At 42.2% G+C, this 17,137-nt stretch overlaps 1 protein-coding gene across 1 annotated transcript; it reads left to right on the top strand.

The window, feature by feature from the left end:
* The first annotated feature begins 2,135 nt into the window (after nucleotides 1-2,135).
* LOC138872732 (uncharacterized) lies at nucleotides 2,136-14,007 on the top strand. The gene is made up of 3 exons (XM_070151145.1): nucleotides 2,136-2,557; nucleotides 2,618-3,470; nucleotides 13,930-14,007. Exons 1-3 carry the CDS (start codon nucleotides 2,136-2,138, stop codon nucleotides 14,005-14,007), a joined length of 1,353 nt encoding a protein of 450 aa, XP_070007246.1.
* The last annotated feature ends 3,130 nt before the right edge of the window (nucleotides 14,008-17,137 follow it).

A 17,137-nucleotide genomic window follows, 5' to 3' on the forward strand; every position in this document is an offset into this window, starting at 1 on the left:
CTCCTAGCCCAAATGGAAGTAGAAATTCAGCAGTGGCAAAATCAATATCTCTAGGATTCTCGGATTATGACAGCCCGTAATGATCAAATAGAGCACCTACTCAAAGAAAAGAGGCAAACCAGGGATAAGATTAAGACCATTGCCCATGCCATCATCAGAAGGTGTCTACGATGTGAAAACATGACCAGCATTACCGTTCTCTCGGCAGTGATGATTTATGTCAAACAGACCATGCATGAGCTGGAACAACTTGAAAGGGACCTCACACCTAAGACCGCAGCGAGGCCGAACGATGCCCCGTGAGCGCCAATTCTTGAAACCTTAATGTATTTATAGGTCGAGTCTGTATCTTAGCATCTTCTGTCCGTCTTTTCACATCAGGGTGTATCAAGTTGTTGAGTTTGTATTTATTTCAAGCCTTGTTATTTTCCTTTTTTTTAAAAAAAAAATGTTAGTTTGTAATAGATTGTTCAGTAATAAAATGTGTGCTTCTTATACACTTGTTTGTTTTGAACTACGTAATGATCTGATTCACGTGGCATCGTGATACGTAGGCAATCCTCATCGGATCCGGTCACATTTTAACTGTAAATAATGAAAATAATAAAAAAATAATAATAAATAAAATAATATATGATAAATAAAGGGAAGCCTAAAAAGAAGCCGGAATGACGCATGTCATCGTTGCAAACGTGAAGAAATTCACTTAACTGTATAGGTGCATCACGCCCCAACGTGAGATTACCTATCTGTTATTTGCTTCAAACTAACCGTTTGCTTGCTGCTAAGTTCCAGGTTTTTAGAAAAGGTGGTTTGGTTTGGTGGAGGTCTGGCCTTACATTCATACTTCACGAGGTCAAAAGGAAGTGTTCAGTTGCCTGTCGCTAAGTCGAGAGGGAGTATTCACACTTACTTCACGAGATCAAAGGGAAGTATAGAGATGTCTTCAGAAATTCCTTTGCCGACAATTCCTGTCTCCGAGGAGAGTTCAATCTCAGCCGTCCCAACTCCCGAGTTAGCAACTACTGAGGAAAACAGAATCTTGCGGCTCCGCATGTTGGAAATGTTGGACGGCTGAAATAACGGAAAAGAGCCACCGAGTGTAATCCCTGGTTCCCCGAGTTGTTCTCCAGGACAAGTGGGACTTCCAACGTCCCCATAAGCTATCCAACTACCCCATTCGGGTACCCGGCCATTTCAGCCCACTCTGATGGATCACCCTCTGATTCTTATCCCCGGATGTCAACAATAGATGTAGCTGCAAACATATTCACCGCACCGCCCTATCCAATCGTGGCACAACCCGCTACGCACAGGCCAAATTTTGACTCGTCCTCATTCACATTTCAAGCACCATCCTTTTTACTGGAACCAACTCGGTTTACCACCAGCACTCATCCTCAACAACCTCAACACGAGTTTACACCTGGGCAAGACCAAAATCCCAAAGCTTTTGAGCAAGATGTGATGGCAAAAAGAATGAGGAGCCTCGAGCAGAGTTTGAAAAACATGCAAGGTTAAGCGGGCAGAAGAGTGTTTCCTATACTGATCTGTGTATGTTTCCACATGTACATTTGCCGTTAGGGTTCAAAACACCAAAGTTTGAAAAGTATGACGGGCACGGTGACCCCATTGCTCATCTCAAGAAGTATTGCAACCAATTGCGTGGAGCCGGCGGCAAAGAAGAATTGTTGATGGCATACTTCGGAGAAAGCTTGGTAGGAATAGCCTCACAATGGTATATGGACCAAGACATATCTCGATGGCATATATGGGATGATCTCGCCATAGATTTTGTAAGACAATTTCAGTATAATAATGACATCGTACCGGACAGAAATTCTCTGTCAAACTTGAAGAAGAAGCCCTCGGAAAGTTTCAGAGAATATGCTATTAAATGGCGCGAGCAAGCATCAAGGGTAAAACCTCCCATGGACGAGATAGAAATGGTCACTACTTACCTCCAGGCTCAAGAATCAGACTACTTCCAAAACATGATGTCAGCCATGGGAAAGCCTTTCGCGGAAGCGATTAATATCGGAGAGATGGTGGAGAATGGTTTGAAAACGGGTAGAATTTTGAGTCAGGCAGCCATAAGGGCAACCTCCCAAGCCGTCCAAAGCGGGTCCGGAGGAATGTCAAGAGGGAAGAAAAAGGAAGAGACGTCCATTGCGGCATCAGAAGCAAGAGAATATCGTAATTCTAGGCCCCGTTTTCCAGAAAGAACACCACAATATTACTACCCCCACAAAAATGTGACCTATGCTCCTCAACCCTACATGGTCATGAATACCCAGCCTTATGTCCAGCCACCACAACAAGCCAATCGAGGCCAAGCTCCACCTCCCAGAAATCAGCCTCCCTACCGAAACCACTATAATCCGCAACCACCTCAAAATAACTTCTGCCCTCAAGAACCACCCAGAAGACGGACTTTCACACCTATTGGTGAACCGTATTCCACCTTGTTCCCAATGCTAGTCCAGATGGGTTTCCTGCAACTAGTCCCTCAAACAAGACACAATCCGGCATCACCTGCTTACAAAGCCGGTGTTAGGTGTGCTTATCATTCGGGAGCATAAGGGCACGATACAAATGATTGCTGGACTTTGAGAAGGGTGGTTGAGAACTTAATAGAGCAGGGAAAGATAGTACTGAGGGACGAGGAGGTCCTAAATGTGACCAACAATCTGTTGCCCACTCACAATAATGGGTCATTGATTGGAATGATTTGTGAGGACAAGGAGTTTGATCCCGCCTTGAAAGCTATAATCGCCATCGTCGATGCAGGGAAAAAGCCTAAAACCGCCCTGAAGCTAGAGAAAGGGGAAAAGAAGATTAGTACTATCATGGTTGAGCTCGAAGAAAAGATCGAGACAAAGACAGTAACGATGGTACCTGCGAAGAATGAAGTTCTTTATATTCCACGAGGTCGATCAGAGAAGCCGCAGAGATTCGAAGTCAGAAGGGCAAAACCAATGTATGTATCGAAAGGGGCCTATGTGGTCCGGGGAACGATTAAACCACCTTGGCTAAATGAGCCAGTGGTTATCGGATGCGTACCACAGAAGCCAATGACAGACCCATCCACAGTACCGTGGAACTATCAAAGAACATTGGTTACGTACAAAGGCAGAGAAGTCATGGGGGAACTTCCCGAGAATACTTTCGTTGGAAAATATTCAGACACTCAAGAGTTAAACAACGCCACACGGAAGCGCTTCCCACCCAAGAAGCCTGTAAGCGTTGAAGAAGCGGAAGTTTTCTTCCAAAAGATGAAAATGCCTGACTACGAAGTGGTGGATCAGTTACGCAAGTGCCCTGAGCAAGTGTCTATTCTATCTCTGCTAATGAGGTCGGCCGAACATCAGAAGATCTTGCTCAAAACCCTGAACGAAGCGTATATACCGGCTGAGACTTCAGTTCAACAACTGGAACGAATGACGGAAAGGTTCTTCGCAGTTAATCAAGTTTCTTTCAGCAAGAACGACTTACCTCCGGAGGGAGCGGCTCACAACAAAGCTTTACATCTGACAGTTAAGTGCGAAGACTACTACGTCAAACAGGTAATGTTGGATGGAGGTTCAGGTGTTGACATTTATCCGCTCTCCACGCTGCAGAGAATGGAAATTGGGACTGAAAGAATTCGCCCCAATAATGTCTGCGTAAGGGCTTTTGATGGCGTCAAGAGGGACACCCTCGGGGAAATAGACTTGGTGTTGACTATAGGACCGGTGGAGTTCGAAATAACTTTCCAGGTGCTTGATATGGATACGTCTTACAATTTTCTCCTCGGCAGACCTTGGATTCATGCGGCAGGGGCTGTACCTTCCACTCTTCACCAAATGGTGAAGTTTGAATATGAAGATCGGGAAATTGTGGTCCACGGAGAAGATGAGCAATCTATTTATCGGGACCCATCCATCCCATATCTTGAAGCAGGGGAAGGGAGTGAGCACACGGTTTATCAGGCTTTCGAAGTTGTGCTAGCGGAGCAGTATGAAGAAGGAAGACCTTGCCCCCAACCTTTCCTGTCCAACGCCTCAATCATGGTGGCTAAAGAAATGATCCTACATGGATTCAGACCGAGGAAAGGTCTTGGACGAACGCTGCAAGGAATAACAGAACCCATCACCTTACCCTACACTAAGAAACTTTTTGGAATAGGTTTTTAACCCACTCCAAAAGATGAAGAGTGGGCAAAGAAGAGGAAAAATGAGGGTTGGAAGCTGCCTTGACCATTGCCACATTTATACGAGACTTTCGTCGGACCGAAATACATTGAAGAAGACGACGAGGTTTTTACGGCCGAAGAGATCGAAGAGATATATGGGGCAATGAGAGGAATGCTCTACGAAACTTACATGGTTCAACCAGGAGAAGGCACAAGCACCGCTGAGATGCTATATGTGGGGCCAAATGCTAAGCTTCGGAATTAGGAGGCCACGCCATTCCCAACTAGGCAGGAGTCCGGGTAGATCTGTCCTGCCACCTTTCCTACATCACGAGTTATCCCAGGATGTAACTCGGATGTTTTTCTTTAGTTTCCTGTTTTGATTTCCTGAATTATAAACCTTGTTATCTTCCCAATTCCAAGGAATAAAATCAGTATTTCCTCCTTTTTCTTTTATTCTGATTTTTGCTATTTTTCCTTTATCTTTTCCTTTCAGTTATATAATGCGGCTTTAAATAATATGACATGCTTGCGGACTTCACGCCCAGATCCCAACGAGCTGTTTAATTGTGAAATAATGAACCAAGAACCGGAATATGACGAAGAAGAGGCTTTTAGGGAAATAAATCGAGAATTGGAACACTTTGAGAATAAACCTAAGCCGAATTTGAATGACACTGAACCGGTTAATTTGGGAACTCCTGAAGAAATTCGAGAGACCAAAATAAGCATTCACACGGACGACAAAAACGCGAGACGCGATAATTCAACTCCTTTTTGAATTTAAAGATGTGTTTGCTTGGTCATACGATGACATGCCAGGATTAGGTGTTGATCTAGTGGTGCATAAATTGCCAATTTACCCTGATTGTCCTCCAGTTAAACAGAAGCAGAGAAAGTTCAAGACTGATGTCAGTGATAAGATTAAAGAAGAAATCACCAAGCTGTTGAAAACAGGAGTAATCCGGGTAGTCCAGTACACTACGTGGTTGGCGAATGTAGTTCCAGTGCCGAAAAAAGATGGGAAGACTCGGGTATATGTGGATTATCGAGATTTGAATAGGGCGAGTCCCAAAGACAATTTCCCATTGCCCAACATCCACATCCTTGTTGATAATTGTGCCAAACATGAGATACAGTCTTTCGTAGATTGTTATGCTGGATATCATCAGGTGTTGATGGATGAAGAAGACGCCGAGAAAACCGCTTTCACTACACCTTGGGGTACTTACTGTTATCGGGTTATGCCATTCGGTTTGAAGAATGCTGGGGCAACTTACATGAGGGCCATGACTGCCATTTTTCATGATATGATGCATCAAGAGATAGAGGTGTATGTGGACGACGTGATAGTAAAGTCCAGGACCCAGGACGATCATGTCCAAGACTTGAGGAAATTCTTCGAGAGACTGAGAAAGTACGACCTGAAGCTGAACCCGGCTAAATGCGCCTTCGGAGTCCCATCGAGCAAGCTTTTGGGTTTCATAGCAAGTAGGAGAGGTATCGATTTAGATCCAACAAAGATAAAATCTATCCGAGATCTACCTCCCCCAAGAACGAAGAAAGACGTGATGAGTCTATTGGGCAGGTTAAACTATATCAGTCGATTCATTGCCCAGCTAACTAGCACGTGTGAGCCCATATTCAAGCTATTGAGGAAGGATGCAGCAATCAAATGGACGGCTGAGTGTCAAGAAGCTTTTGACAAGATCAAAGAATATCTTTCAAATCCTCCAGTTTTGACCCCGCCAAAGCCAGAGAGACCTCTGTTCTTGTATCTGACAGTCTTGAAAAATTCTTTCGGTTGTGTCCTCAGGCAACATGACATAACTGGAAAGAAAGAGCAGGCGATCTATTGCTTAAGCAAGAAATTCACTAGCTATGAGGCCAAGTACACTTTGTTGGAAAGAACGTGTTGTGCTTTGACGTGGGTCGCTCAAAAATTGAGACATTATCTCCAAGCTCATACTACTTACCTCATAAGCAGGTTGGATCCGTTGAAGTACATATTTCAGAAACTAATGCCTACTAGCAGACTGGCCAAGTGGCAAATCTTGCTTACTGAATTTGACATAATTTATGTCACTCGTACGGCAATGAAAGACCAGGCGTTAGCGGATCATTTGGCCGAGAACTCGGTTGATGAGGAATACCAACCATTAAGTACTTATTTTCCAGATGAAGAAATAAACACCATAGAAGTAGTCTCGGAAAACGCTCATGTTTGGAAGATGTTCTTTGACGGGGCCGTGAATGCCAAAGGTGTAGGAATTGGGGCAATCTTGATCTCACCCACTGGTCAGCACTATCCTGCTACAGCTAGGCTTCGCTTCTTTTGCACGAACAATACAGCTGAATATGAAGCCTGCATCATGGGCATGCATATGGCGATCGATCAGGATGTAGAAGATTTATTGATTATGGGGGACTCTGACCTGATTATCCAGCAAGCCAAAGGTGAATGAGAAACTCGGGATGTCAAGCTTATTCCTTACTGACAGCACGTGGAGGATCTCGGCAAGCGATTCAAATCGATAGAGTTCAGGTATATCCCGCGGTATCACAACGAACTAGCGGATTCACTTGCCACCTTAGCTTCAATGTTACCTTACCCAGGCAACGCCCACGTCGATCCCTTGGAAATCCAAATCAGGGAAAGACACGGTTACTGTAATGTAGTCGAGGCAGGATCAAGTACCCAGCCATGGTACCCTGATATCAAGAGGTTCTTGAAGACACAAGAATACCCCGAACATGCTACTGGAGATCAAAAGAGAACTATTAGGCGGCATGCAAGTGGTTTCTTTTTGGGCGGCAAAATATTGTATAAAAGAACCCTGGATCTCAACTTGTTAAGATGTGTTGATTCCGAGGAGGCAGGAAGAATCATGCATGAGGTACACGTAGGAGTATGCGGGCCCCACATGAATGGGTATGTTTTAGCAAAGAAAATCCTTCGAGCGGGTAATTACTGGATGACCATGGAAAAGGACTGTTTTAGTTTTGTTCGAAAGTGTCATCAGTGTCAGGTGCACGGCGATCTGATTCATGCACCTCCCACAGAACTGCAACCCATGTCTGCACCTTGGCCATTTGTTGCTTGGGGCATGGACGTCATTGGTCCGATTGAGCCAAAGGCCTCAAATGGACACAGATTCATATTGGTCGCTATCGACTACTTCACAAAATGGGTAGAACCTGTCACTCTCAAATCGGTCACTAAGAAGGCTGTGGTGGGTTTTGTACATTCAAATCTTATTTATTATTTCGGTATTCCTGCAACTATCATCACAGATAATGCACCAAACCTGAATAGTCACTTGATGAGGGATGTATGCGAACAGTTCAAAATAACGCATAGGAACTCCACTCCTTATTGGCCCAAGGCCAATGGCGCTGTTGAAGCAGCAAACAAGAACATCAAGAAGATTTTGAGGAAGACGATCCAGAGTTCCCGACAATGGCATGAACAATTACCCTTTGCCTTGCTGGGATATCGCACTACAGTACGCACATCAGTAGGGGCAACCCCCTACTTGTTGGTTTATGGTACTGAGGCTGTGATACCAGCAGAGGTAGAAATTCCTTCGCTCCGAACCATTGTCTAAGCAGAAATTGAAGATAGCGAGTGGGTTAAGACTCGATTGGAGCAGTTGACTTTGATTGACGAGAAACGAGTGCCCGCGGTTTGTCACCGGCAGTTGTACCAACAAATAATGGTCCGTGCTTACAACAAGAAATTACGACCCAGGAATTTTGAAGTAGGTCAACTGGTATTAAGGCGCATTCTGCCACATCACCAGGAAGCGAAAGGAAAATTTGCTCCGAATTGGAAAGGCCCGTAAATCATCAGGAAGATATTGCCGAGAGGAGCATTGTATCTGGGTGATATTAAAGGAAATGATCCTGAAACAGCAGTGAATGCGGATGCAGTCAAAAGGTACTATGTCTAAGTTTACTTCGGTGATGTCTTGGCACATTTGAGATGATGAAGGTTTTATTCCCATTATCCAAACACTATCTCTCTACAAGCCCTTTGAGCCGGTTACATTTCTTTGGATACCTGATTAAAAAAAACATTGATTGAGCTTGAACTACGTCTGACTTGATTCCGAAAGGATACATAGGCAGCCTCTCTCTAGGGTTCAGTCACACCAAAAATAAAATCCAATTTACCCTGAAGTTGAAACTGGGGCCCACCAAATGGTTCCAAAGTTGTAATTTCATCCACAATTCTTTTACCAAGTACAAGTCCTTCGGATCAATTGCCAAAGGCAGGGGAAACCAAGAAATATCATGGTTGGAAGCCGATACATTCTAAAATTGAGAGAAGTAAAATGAGAGAGTCTTGTCGGTGAAAACCTTCGGGCACCATAAGGCGACGGGAGTAGAGAAATCGAAAATGAGAGAGCTTGTTTAGTAAAAAACTCGCAAAGAGTGCTATCAGGCGACAGTGAGAAGAGAAATGAGAAAGGTCGACTAGCGAAAACCCGCCAAGGGCGTTGTTGGCCGAAAAGATGATTCCACCTCAGAAAGTTCTGGCAAGGTTCCCTGGTTCGGAAACATAGATCCATTTTGGTTCATGAGGAAATGCAAGTTCATGAGTGTCGGGCATCCAGTCCAAAAAGCATGTCATGTCAATTTAAAGTCAGCATGTTGCCTCAGATAAGTCTTTCTTGTCCCTAAAGGGACACTTCTCTTTATAAATTCGTTTTCTCCGCTCTTTGTTTTACCTTTCCTTGAATCCCTTTCGTTTAAACCTAAATTCCAAAATATGCTGGAAAGAAAAGGTGGAAGGACTGGTTTCACGGAGCTCCGTTTAGTAGGAAGTAAAGAAAATACCCCGCTTCAGTGGTACGTCAGTCCAATCCCGACTGATCATGATGTTGATTGCTTTCGAAGTAGAATAAAAAAAAATCCGGCAAATCCCCACAGAGTCTCCCCTTGTAAAAAAATCCCCACAGAGTCTCCCCTTGTAAAAATCCCCAACGAGTCTGCCCCAATGAAAATCCCCACTGAGTCTGCCCCAGTAAAAATCCCCACTGAGTCTGCCTCGGTAAAAATCCCCAAGGAGAATGGGATGGAAGAACCAAAGCCTTACATGGGCAAATCATCGCAAAATTCGGGAATGCGAGTCTGATCAGTTTTAAAGGGGATCGCTTGTGAATCCAATCGACGGCAGAGTTTCTCAACAGGAATGAGGACGGGACCAAGCAATTGAAACAATCAAGGCCACCGAACCAAACACCATTTTCAAACTGACAATTGTTCTTTGTTTGGAAAATTGAAACAGGTGCGATCCAAAACAACCGTGCAAGAAGCAGGTGCCGCCCAAAAGGAAAATAAATGCGTGAATGCAAGAAACAGCTTTGCAGTCAGGAATCAACCCAAAAGGGAAGTTTCCCCAAATTCTCTCATGCGTTTTACTAAACAAAAAATGAAAAAATAATAATAATACTAAAAAACGAAAAAGGGAAGTAAGAAGAAAATTCAAAAAAAAGAGGGTTAGTTAGAATCCCCTATATTTCTTTTTAGCCGACATTAGGGCTCCAATCCCTGAGTTGAGCATTTTTCTTTTAGCCGACATTAGGGCTCCAATCCCTGAGTCGAGCAACTTTCCTTTAGCCGACATTAGGGCTCCAATCCCTGAGTTGAGCATTTTCCTTTAGCCAGCATTAGGGCTCCAATCCCTGAGTTGAGCATTTTTCCTTTAGCCAGCATTAGGGCTCCAATCCCTGAGTTGAGCGTTTTTCCCTTTAGCCGACATTAGGGCTCCAATCCCTGAGTTGAGTGTTTTTCTTTAGCCAACATTAGGGCTCCAATCCCTGAGTTGAGCAACTTTCCTTTAGCCGACATTAGGGCTCCAATCCCTGAGTTGAGCACATTTCCTTTAGCCGACATTAGGGCTCCCATCCCTGAGTTGAGCGTTTTCCTTTAAGCCAGCATTAGGGATCCAATCCCTAAGTTGAGCGTTTTCCCTTTAGCCAGCATTAGGGCTCCAATCCCTGAGTTGAGCACTTTTCCTTTAGCCGACATTAGGGCTCCAATCCCTGAGTTGAGCGTTTTCCTTTAAGCCAACATTAGGGCTCCAATCCCTGTGTTGAGCAACTTTCCTTTAGCCAACATTAGGGCTCCAATCCCTGAGTCGAGCAACTTTCCTTTAGCCGACATTAGGGCTCCAATCCCTGAGTTGAGCATTTTTCCTTTAGCCGACATTAGGGCTCCAATCCCTGAGTTGAGCGTTTTTCTTTAGCCAGCATTAGGGCTCCAATCCCTGAGTTGAGCAACTTTCCTTTAGCCGACATTAGGGCTCCAATCCTTGAGTTGAGCAATTTTTCTTTAGGCCAGCATTAGGGCTCCAATCCCTGAGTTGAGCAACTTTCCTTTAGCCGACATTAGGGCTCCAATCCCTGAGATGAGCAATTTTTCTTTAAGCCAGCATTAGGTCTCCAATCCCTGAGTTGAACAACTTTCCTTTAGCTAGCATTAGGGCTCCAATCCCTGAGTTGTGCATTTTTACCTTTTTCGACGTTAGGGCTCCAATCCCTGAGTTGCGCTTTTTAGACTAGAGGTTTACAATCCCCTCATCAATCCTGTAGAATTTTATGGCAATTAACTCACGAAATTTTCCTAGTGAAACTGGGGCAGAAAATTTCGTTCGTTTGTTTTGTCGTCTCAGCAGGTCTGACCTCGAGGCGCATGGATCGAGATGACCTACGGTTTGAGTCTCAATCCAGAATAAAGAAAAGAAGAAAAGAACAAAAAGAAGATGTTCCCAAATATTGGAACAAACAAAGGGCAGGTCGCTCAAAATTTGATTAAATTCCCGAGCTCCGCCAATCCCGTTTCACTCAATACTGCAGAAATAAACAAGCACCTACAACTTGCGAGCATCAAGATTCGGATCGAAGTCTACAAGAAGAATCAGCTAAGACCCAAGATCAAGTTGCAAAAGAATTATAGATAGGAATCTTGTAACTAGTGGTTGGCAGGCATAAGTAGTTAGTTCAGTTTCAATTTCCTTTGGTTGTAATAAGGAGGTCGGTAAAGCAGTAGTGGCAACAGCAGCAGCAGTAACAGCAAGCATTGCAATCCCATGGCAGTCCCAGCTACCAAAGTTTCCCGAACTATATTGACCTGATTCATGTTTAGCCCAGGATATGTAGGAAATCTTTGAAGCAAAGATTCGGTCAAATCTTTCAAAAATGTGCTTCACACGGAGTAGTCCAACGGGCAAAAATTGCTCATATCCGCTCACTTTATCTTTGCACGAAAACCTCGCATGTTTTCGGACAAAGAGGGGCAGCTGTGAGCACGTGATTTTTGTTTACACGACAATTACTCCAAAAGAAATCGAAAAATAAAACAAATGGTCTTGTTGTACAATTTTTGGTAGTTATTTGTAGTTTTGTGTGTGATTGTTTAGTTTTGTCAAATAAAAATACAAAAAAATATATGTCGCGTGTAAGTTTAGGATATCGTTCTACTATTAGGAATTAATCAAACCATAATTTGGTTTTAAAAGGAAAAATCACAAAAATATGTATTTTTTATTCTATTTGTTGTCATTGAGTGATTTTATGTTAATTAAATATTTAATGTGTGTGATAATTGTTGTTAAGTGTTAATTAATATTTGTGTAGTTTTATTTTTGATTTTACAATTTAATTAGGAATTGTGTTTAAATTAGAAATTAAAAGAAGAAAAAAGAGAAATGAGTTTAAATTGAGGAAAATCCGGATTTGGGCTCAAATTTGAGACCAAGGATCAGGCCCAATTCATTTCATGACCTAGTCCGGTTCCCTGATCTCTATGGCCTCACCAAACGACGTCGTATAAAGATGTTCAATCAGAGCCGTCCATCTTGTTCAATACTACGATCTCCAACACGCCTCCTTAGCCCTACCCATTCCCGTCAAAAACCGACGCAGTCTCCTCTGAGACCAAACGACGTCGTCCCCTTAAGTGGAAAGATCAAGGCCGTTGATCATCGATGATCCAACGGCCACAATTGAACCCCCCGTCCCGTATATAAGCCTTCCCCTCTCACCCCGTGCCCTAAGCCAGACCCCCCTCCCCAACATCGTCCCATTCTCAGACATCCTCAAGAACCCTAGCGCCGCCCCCCCTTTCCCTCACCGTAAATCCGGCGGCAACGATGCCGGTGACCACCAGACTAACACTCCTAGTACACCTCGACCCCCTGAACACGGATCTACAAACCATATGTCTCGAATCTTCCCCCACCGTCACGAATCTTCGTTTGAAGATTCGAGCCGGACCCCAACCTATGCCAACCACCCCCCCCCCAAATCCATACCAGGTACCCCTCTGACCTCCCTCGTGACCAAACCAAGCTTGGTTTGGTCCGAATCTAACTAGAAAACCCCGAGTCCCAAATCCGCCCTAAGAACCCTAGAAATCCATAATCTGAGGTTTTTGTCCATTTAAACGGGAGGGTTGGGGTCTAATAGACCTTAACCGAAGTGTTCTCGGTTGAGAACACTTCGATTAAAGTCCGTTCAACCCCAAAAGAGGTTTGATTCAAAATCCGAGACATGGTCGTCTGATTTTCAGTTCTTTAAGGTATTTTTCTTTTTCTTTTCCTTGCCAGTTCATGTTGTTTGTTTTGTTAATGTTTGTTCATGTGTTTAAATGTTAGTAGATTTGTTTTCATTTTTTTGTGTCGACTATTCTGTCCACCTTGCCCGGACCTTTTATTTGGTCGAATTTTTTTCTCTATTCATTGATGAGTGTATGTGTTTAACTATATAATCGATTGAAATGAGTTTCGATCGATTAGTTAGTTCCTAGGGCCATTCTTTGTTTTGACAGTACAATTTGAACCCCCTGTTAATACTGTTCGATTCTGATTCATGTGGTATTGATTGAATGTGTTGTAATTTGCGTAGTCGATTCGATATATGTCGTCAATTAGTTCCAGTTTGGAATGGTATTAATCTGACTCGTACTATTGATTTGTTTACTGAGGCTTTAGAGAATTGATTACTCTGTGTGTTAGCCTATTTAGTTGAATCAAAATCACTTAAGGATTGGTTATAGCTGTTAGTTTTAGTATAGATTTCAGAATTTAGTTTGAATTGATGGCATGTTTACTCATTTTGGACCTTGGGCAGCATGTGCATTGTTAGTTAATGAATTAAAGTAGAATGGACAGCATGTGCTGTCAGGACACACTCATGCTGCCCATACTTGCTTAATTTAATAAAGGATAGACCACTTTAACAATGAAAAGGGGGCTGTCAGGGGGAATCTCATGGGGAGGGTTTTTCTTTTAACTTGTGAGTAGAAAAACAGAAAAGAGAACATGGGGGGAGTTCAGTTTTTTTTAACAGGCTGGGGAATGGGTTGATTCTTGGTTATAAAAACAGAAGGTTTCCACTGATTTTAGGGGGTCAGACATCAAAAGTTTAAAGAGTAAAAAAGAGATCAGAAAATAGAGGGAGTGAGGGGCAGAGAGTTTTGATAACATTTAGATAATCAAGAGTCAAAAATCAGAAAAGAGAGAATTTTCGAGGACTTTAGGGTCTTAAAGCTAGGTTCCACATCAAAGAGCTTGAGTTTGTTTTTTTCTGCTCAAACATCCAAAAATCAGAAATCACTATTTTATTGCCTCTGCCTGTGATCTTTTGGTATTGCTGGGCTTTCATTTAGCAGCTTGTTTTGACTGTTGGTTTTTCGGGCATTGTTCTTCAAGCTACTGCCCTTTTTCTTTGGTTTAATCTGTCTTTGAGATTGCTGCTGTTGTCACTGCTCGTTTTACTGGTTCTGTTGTTGTCGAACATACTGTTTTGCTGTGTGTATGCCACTAGTGCTCTACTGACCCTTCTTCTTCTTCAATTGTAAGCACTTTCCAGGTACACATTTGAATCTCACACTGATGTAACAGTAAAAACATGAAATGAAAGATGCGAAGGAGTTTAATCATTTGTTGTTGTACTTACAGCTTTATAAATGTTGTTAGATTTGTGTAATTCTTTAGTTTGTAGCTCAATAGAAAATACATTGGGTAGCTTGTACTTAATTGAAACTTACTTTGTTTAATACTGTGATCTTAGTTATTTAGCTGTTTGTATGACATGGAATGCACAGGTGTTTAGTATATCGATAGCTAAATCTCATCTCTATTCCTATTTTAAATACGTAAGGCAGGTTGTTTCTAATTTGGCAAAAAATGCAATATAGTTTTAAGTCATTTGAGCTAACTCTGTCAAACTCGGATTCCATTAGGCAGTGTTCGAATACCATTAGTAGTATCATCTAGTAGTTAATTCCATTAATCTAGTTTAAATAAGTTAGTTTAAATTCAACTTGAAGAATGTTTAGCGTGAGTTTAGCATTTTATTAATCTTGTATGCAATTTTCTTTATTAAACTAAAAGCATGTTCGCTCATGGAATAAGGCATGAAACAACTCCCCGCCTCATAAATAATTAATCTGATAATTAATAAGAGGCCGGAGCTGGCCAAACATGTTAATTTAATTAGCGTGTATTTTCCTTCATTTTTAGAGACAAACATAATAGAAAATGTATTCGTTGTAGGTTTATCCTTTCAAAAAATGAGACGAGCCTCGCCAAATAAAAAAAAATGCAAATTGCGGGGCCCTCAATAATTGGTCGTAATAAAATACTTAGAATTCGGGATGGACTGTTTAGTGAATTTAACTGTCTTCCCCAAAGATAATAACGCGTTAGACTCTTTGGGCGCGACTTAATTAAATTACATTCTTAAATTCGGGTGCGCATTTATGTGACCCAAATTCAAATCTCAACGGAGTCGGAATGTATTAACAACCACGGGTGCATTGATTGTGACGTGGTTCGAGATGCATTTTTACGACGTTGCAATTCTATAAAAATAATAATAATAAAAGCGGTTTAAACTTAATAAAAGCACATAAGTTATAACACGTATTAAATCAGATATTTAGCCATTATAACAATTTAAGCGACCGTGCTAGAACCACGGGATTCGAGGGTGCCTAACACCTTCCCTCGGGTCAACAGAATTCCTTACTTAGAATTTCTGGTTCGCAGACTTCATTTGGAAAGTCGAAAATTTCCTCGATTTGGGATTCAAGATAAACCGGTGACTTGGGACACCAAAAGCCAAACCTTTCCCAAGTGGCGACTCTGAATTAAATAAATAATCCCATTTCGAATATTGTCACTTAAATTGGAAAAACTCCCTCGCGCATTTTACCCTTTGGGGCGGGCGCGCAAAAAGGAGGTGTGACAAGGGTTTAGCCATTTTTATCAAAACTTAAGCTTGGGAGCTCGAATTTGAGCGAGATTTTGAGGGATTTTCAGAGATATCGATTGGGTAACGATTCTTAACTCCTTTTTGCTTGTAACCCATTAATCCAAACATGAATTCATCATTTAATTTCGGATTGGAGATAAAAATTGAGGAAAAGTTGGAAGAAAGTTCTTAGACCTGGAATTCGACTTTTAATTGGAAATTTTACCTTAGATTTGGATAATTTTGGTATGCATGAACTCGTGAGAGTATGAGGATTCTGAAAATATAAATTTTACCCGATTTCGAGACATGGTTCCGAGGGGCATCTTGGTTATTTTACCTAATTTTGCGTATTAACTTAGAATTTAATTGTAGAATCAGTTACTTGAAGTGTTATTTACATTATGCAATTGAATTGAAAAGATTTGGGCCATTTAGAGTCGAGTACTCATGGCAAGAGCGTGGTTTCGGGTTGACTTTAGCCGGTTCGAGGTACGTGGCTTGCCTAACCTTGTGTGGGGGACCTTCCCCTTAGGACTTGGTATATTTGGTAATTGAAATGCATTGTACGTGAGGTGACGAGTGTGTACTTATGCTAATTGTTGGAAATCTGATTTTCTTTAAGTAACTACTAGTATGTTTCCTTTCCTGTTTATATTATTTGCACTTTAAGCATGTTGTTAGCTTAGAAAAGTATGCCTAAGTGATTTAATTGCTTTATTTGCTCAAACTGTTTTACCGGAATTCTGTACAACATGCTAGACTAGAATTACCTGTGTACCTTAATATGAAACTGACATTTGCTGAATATATTTCTATGTTGATGCTATGTATTTACATTTGGGACTACGGATGTGGGATTCCGGTAGATCTCCCTTGCCTGTTTATTTGGGACTACGGATGTGGGATTCCGGTAGATCCCCCTTATCTGTTTATTTAGGACTACAGATGTGGGATTTTGGTAGATCCCCATGCACAGTTATATGGAACTACGGGACTACACCCGGTAGATTCCTCTAGTACTGGGTATTTACATTTGGGGACTACGGAACGGGATTCTGGTAGATCCCCGTTATGTGTTGGACTACAGGACGCCACCCTAGAGATCCACTGGACATTTACATTTGGGGGCTACAGGACGGTATACTGGTAGATCCCCGGTTGCTATCTTTGTGTTGAGCTGTGTTCCCTCGGTGATTATTTTGTCTCCGTTCTAGTTGTTGTTGCTCTTTCTATTCTATGTTATTTCTTACCGTTGCACTTAATTATATTGTCTTGTTCTACACTGTTATACTTTGTATTTTATTTAACCTCAGTAGGGCCCTGACCTTCCTCGTCACTACCCGACCGAGGTTAGGCTTGGCACTTACTGAGTTCTGATGTGGTGTACTCATGCCCCTTCTGCGCATGTTTTTCATGTGCAGATCCAAGTACTTTCCCTCAGTGTTATCATTCCTGAGGCGAGACGCTTATGTAGAGACTTTGAGGCATACATGTCGTGTCCGCAGACTAAGGAGTCTCTTTCTATCTTTCTGTAATAGTATAGCCCTTCAATACTTCCCTTTTGTTAGACATTTTTGGAGTTAGAGCTTCTTATGCATCTCTTAGATTGTGATTCATGGGTTTCCGGGTTTTGGGAGAGACATATATTAGATTTGAGAGTTATATTTTGTATGCCGAGCGGCACTTTTAAACTCTA

This window comes from Nicotiana sylvestris, chromosome 7 (genome assembly GCF_000393655.2).
Source record: "Nicotiana sylvestris chromosome 7, ASM39365v2, whole genome shotgun sequence".
Taxonomy (NCBI): Eukaryota; Viridiplantae; Streptophyta; class Magnoliopsida; order Solanales; family Solanaceae; genus Nicotiana; species Nicotiana sylvestris.

Bases quoted from the DNA above. Each gene is read 5' to 3' on its own strand.
- LOC138872732 (XM_070151145.1), top strand. From the start codon at position 2,136: ATGTCAAGAGGGAAGAAAAAGGAAGAGACGTCCATTGCGGCATCAGAA. The intron at 2,558-2,617 runs GTGTGCTTATCA...GACTTTGAGAAG, and splicing joins GCTTACAAAGCCGGTGTTAG to GGTGGTTGAGAACTTAATAG. The intron at 3,471-13,929 runs GTTTCTTTCAGC...TCTGTCTTTGAG, and splicing joins GGTTCTTCGCAGTTAATCAA to ATTGCTGCTGTTGTCACTGC.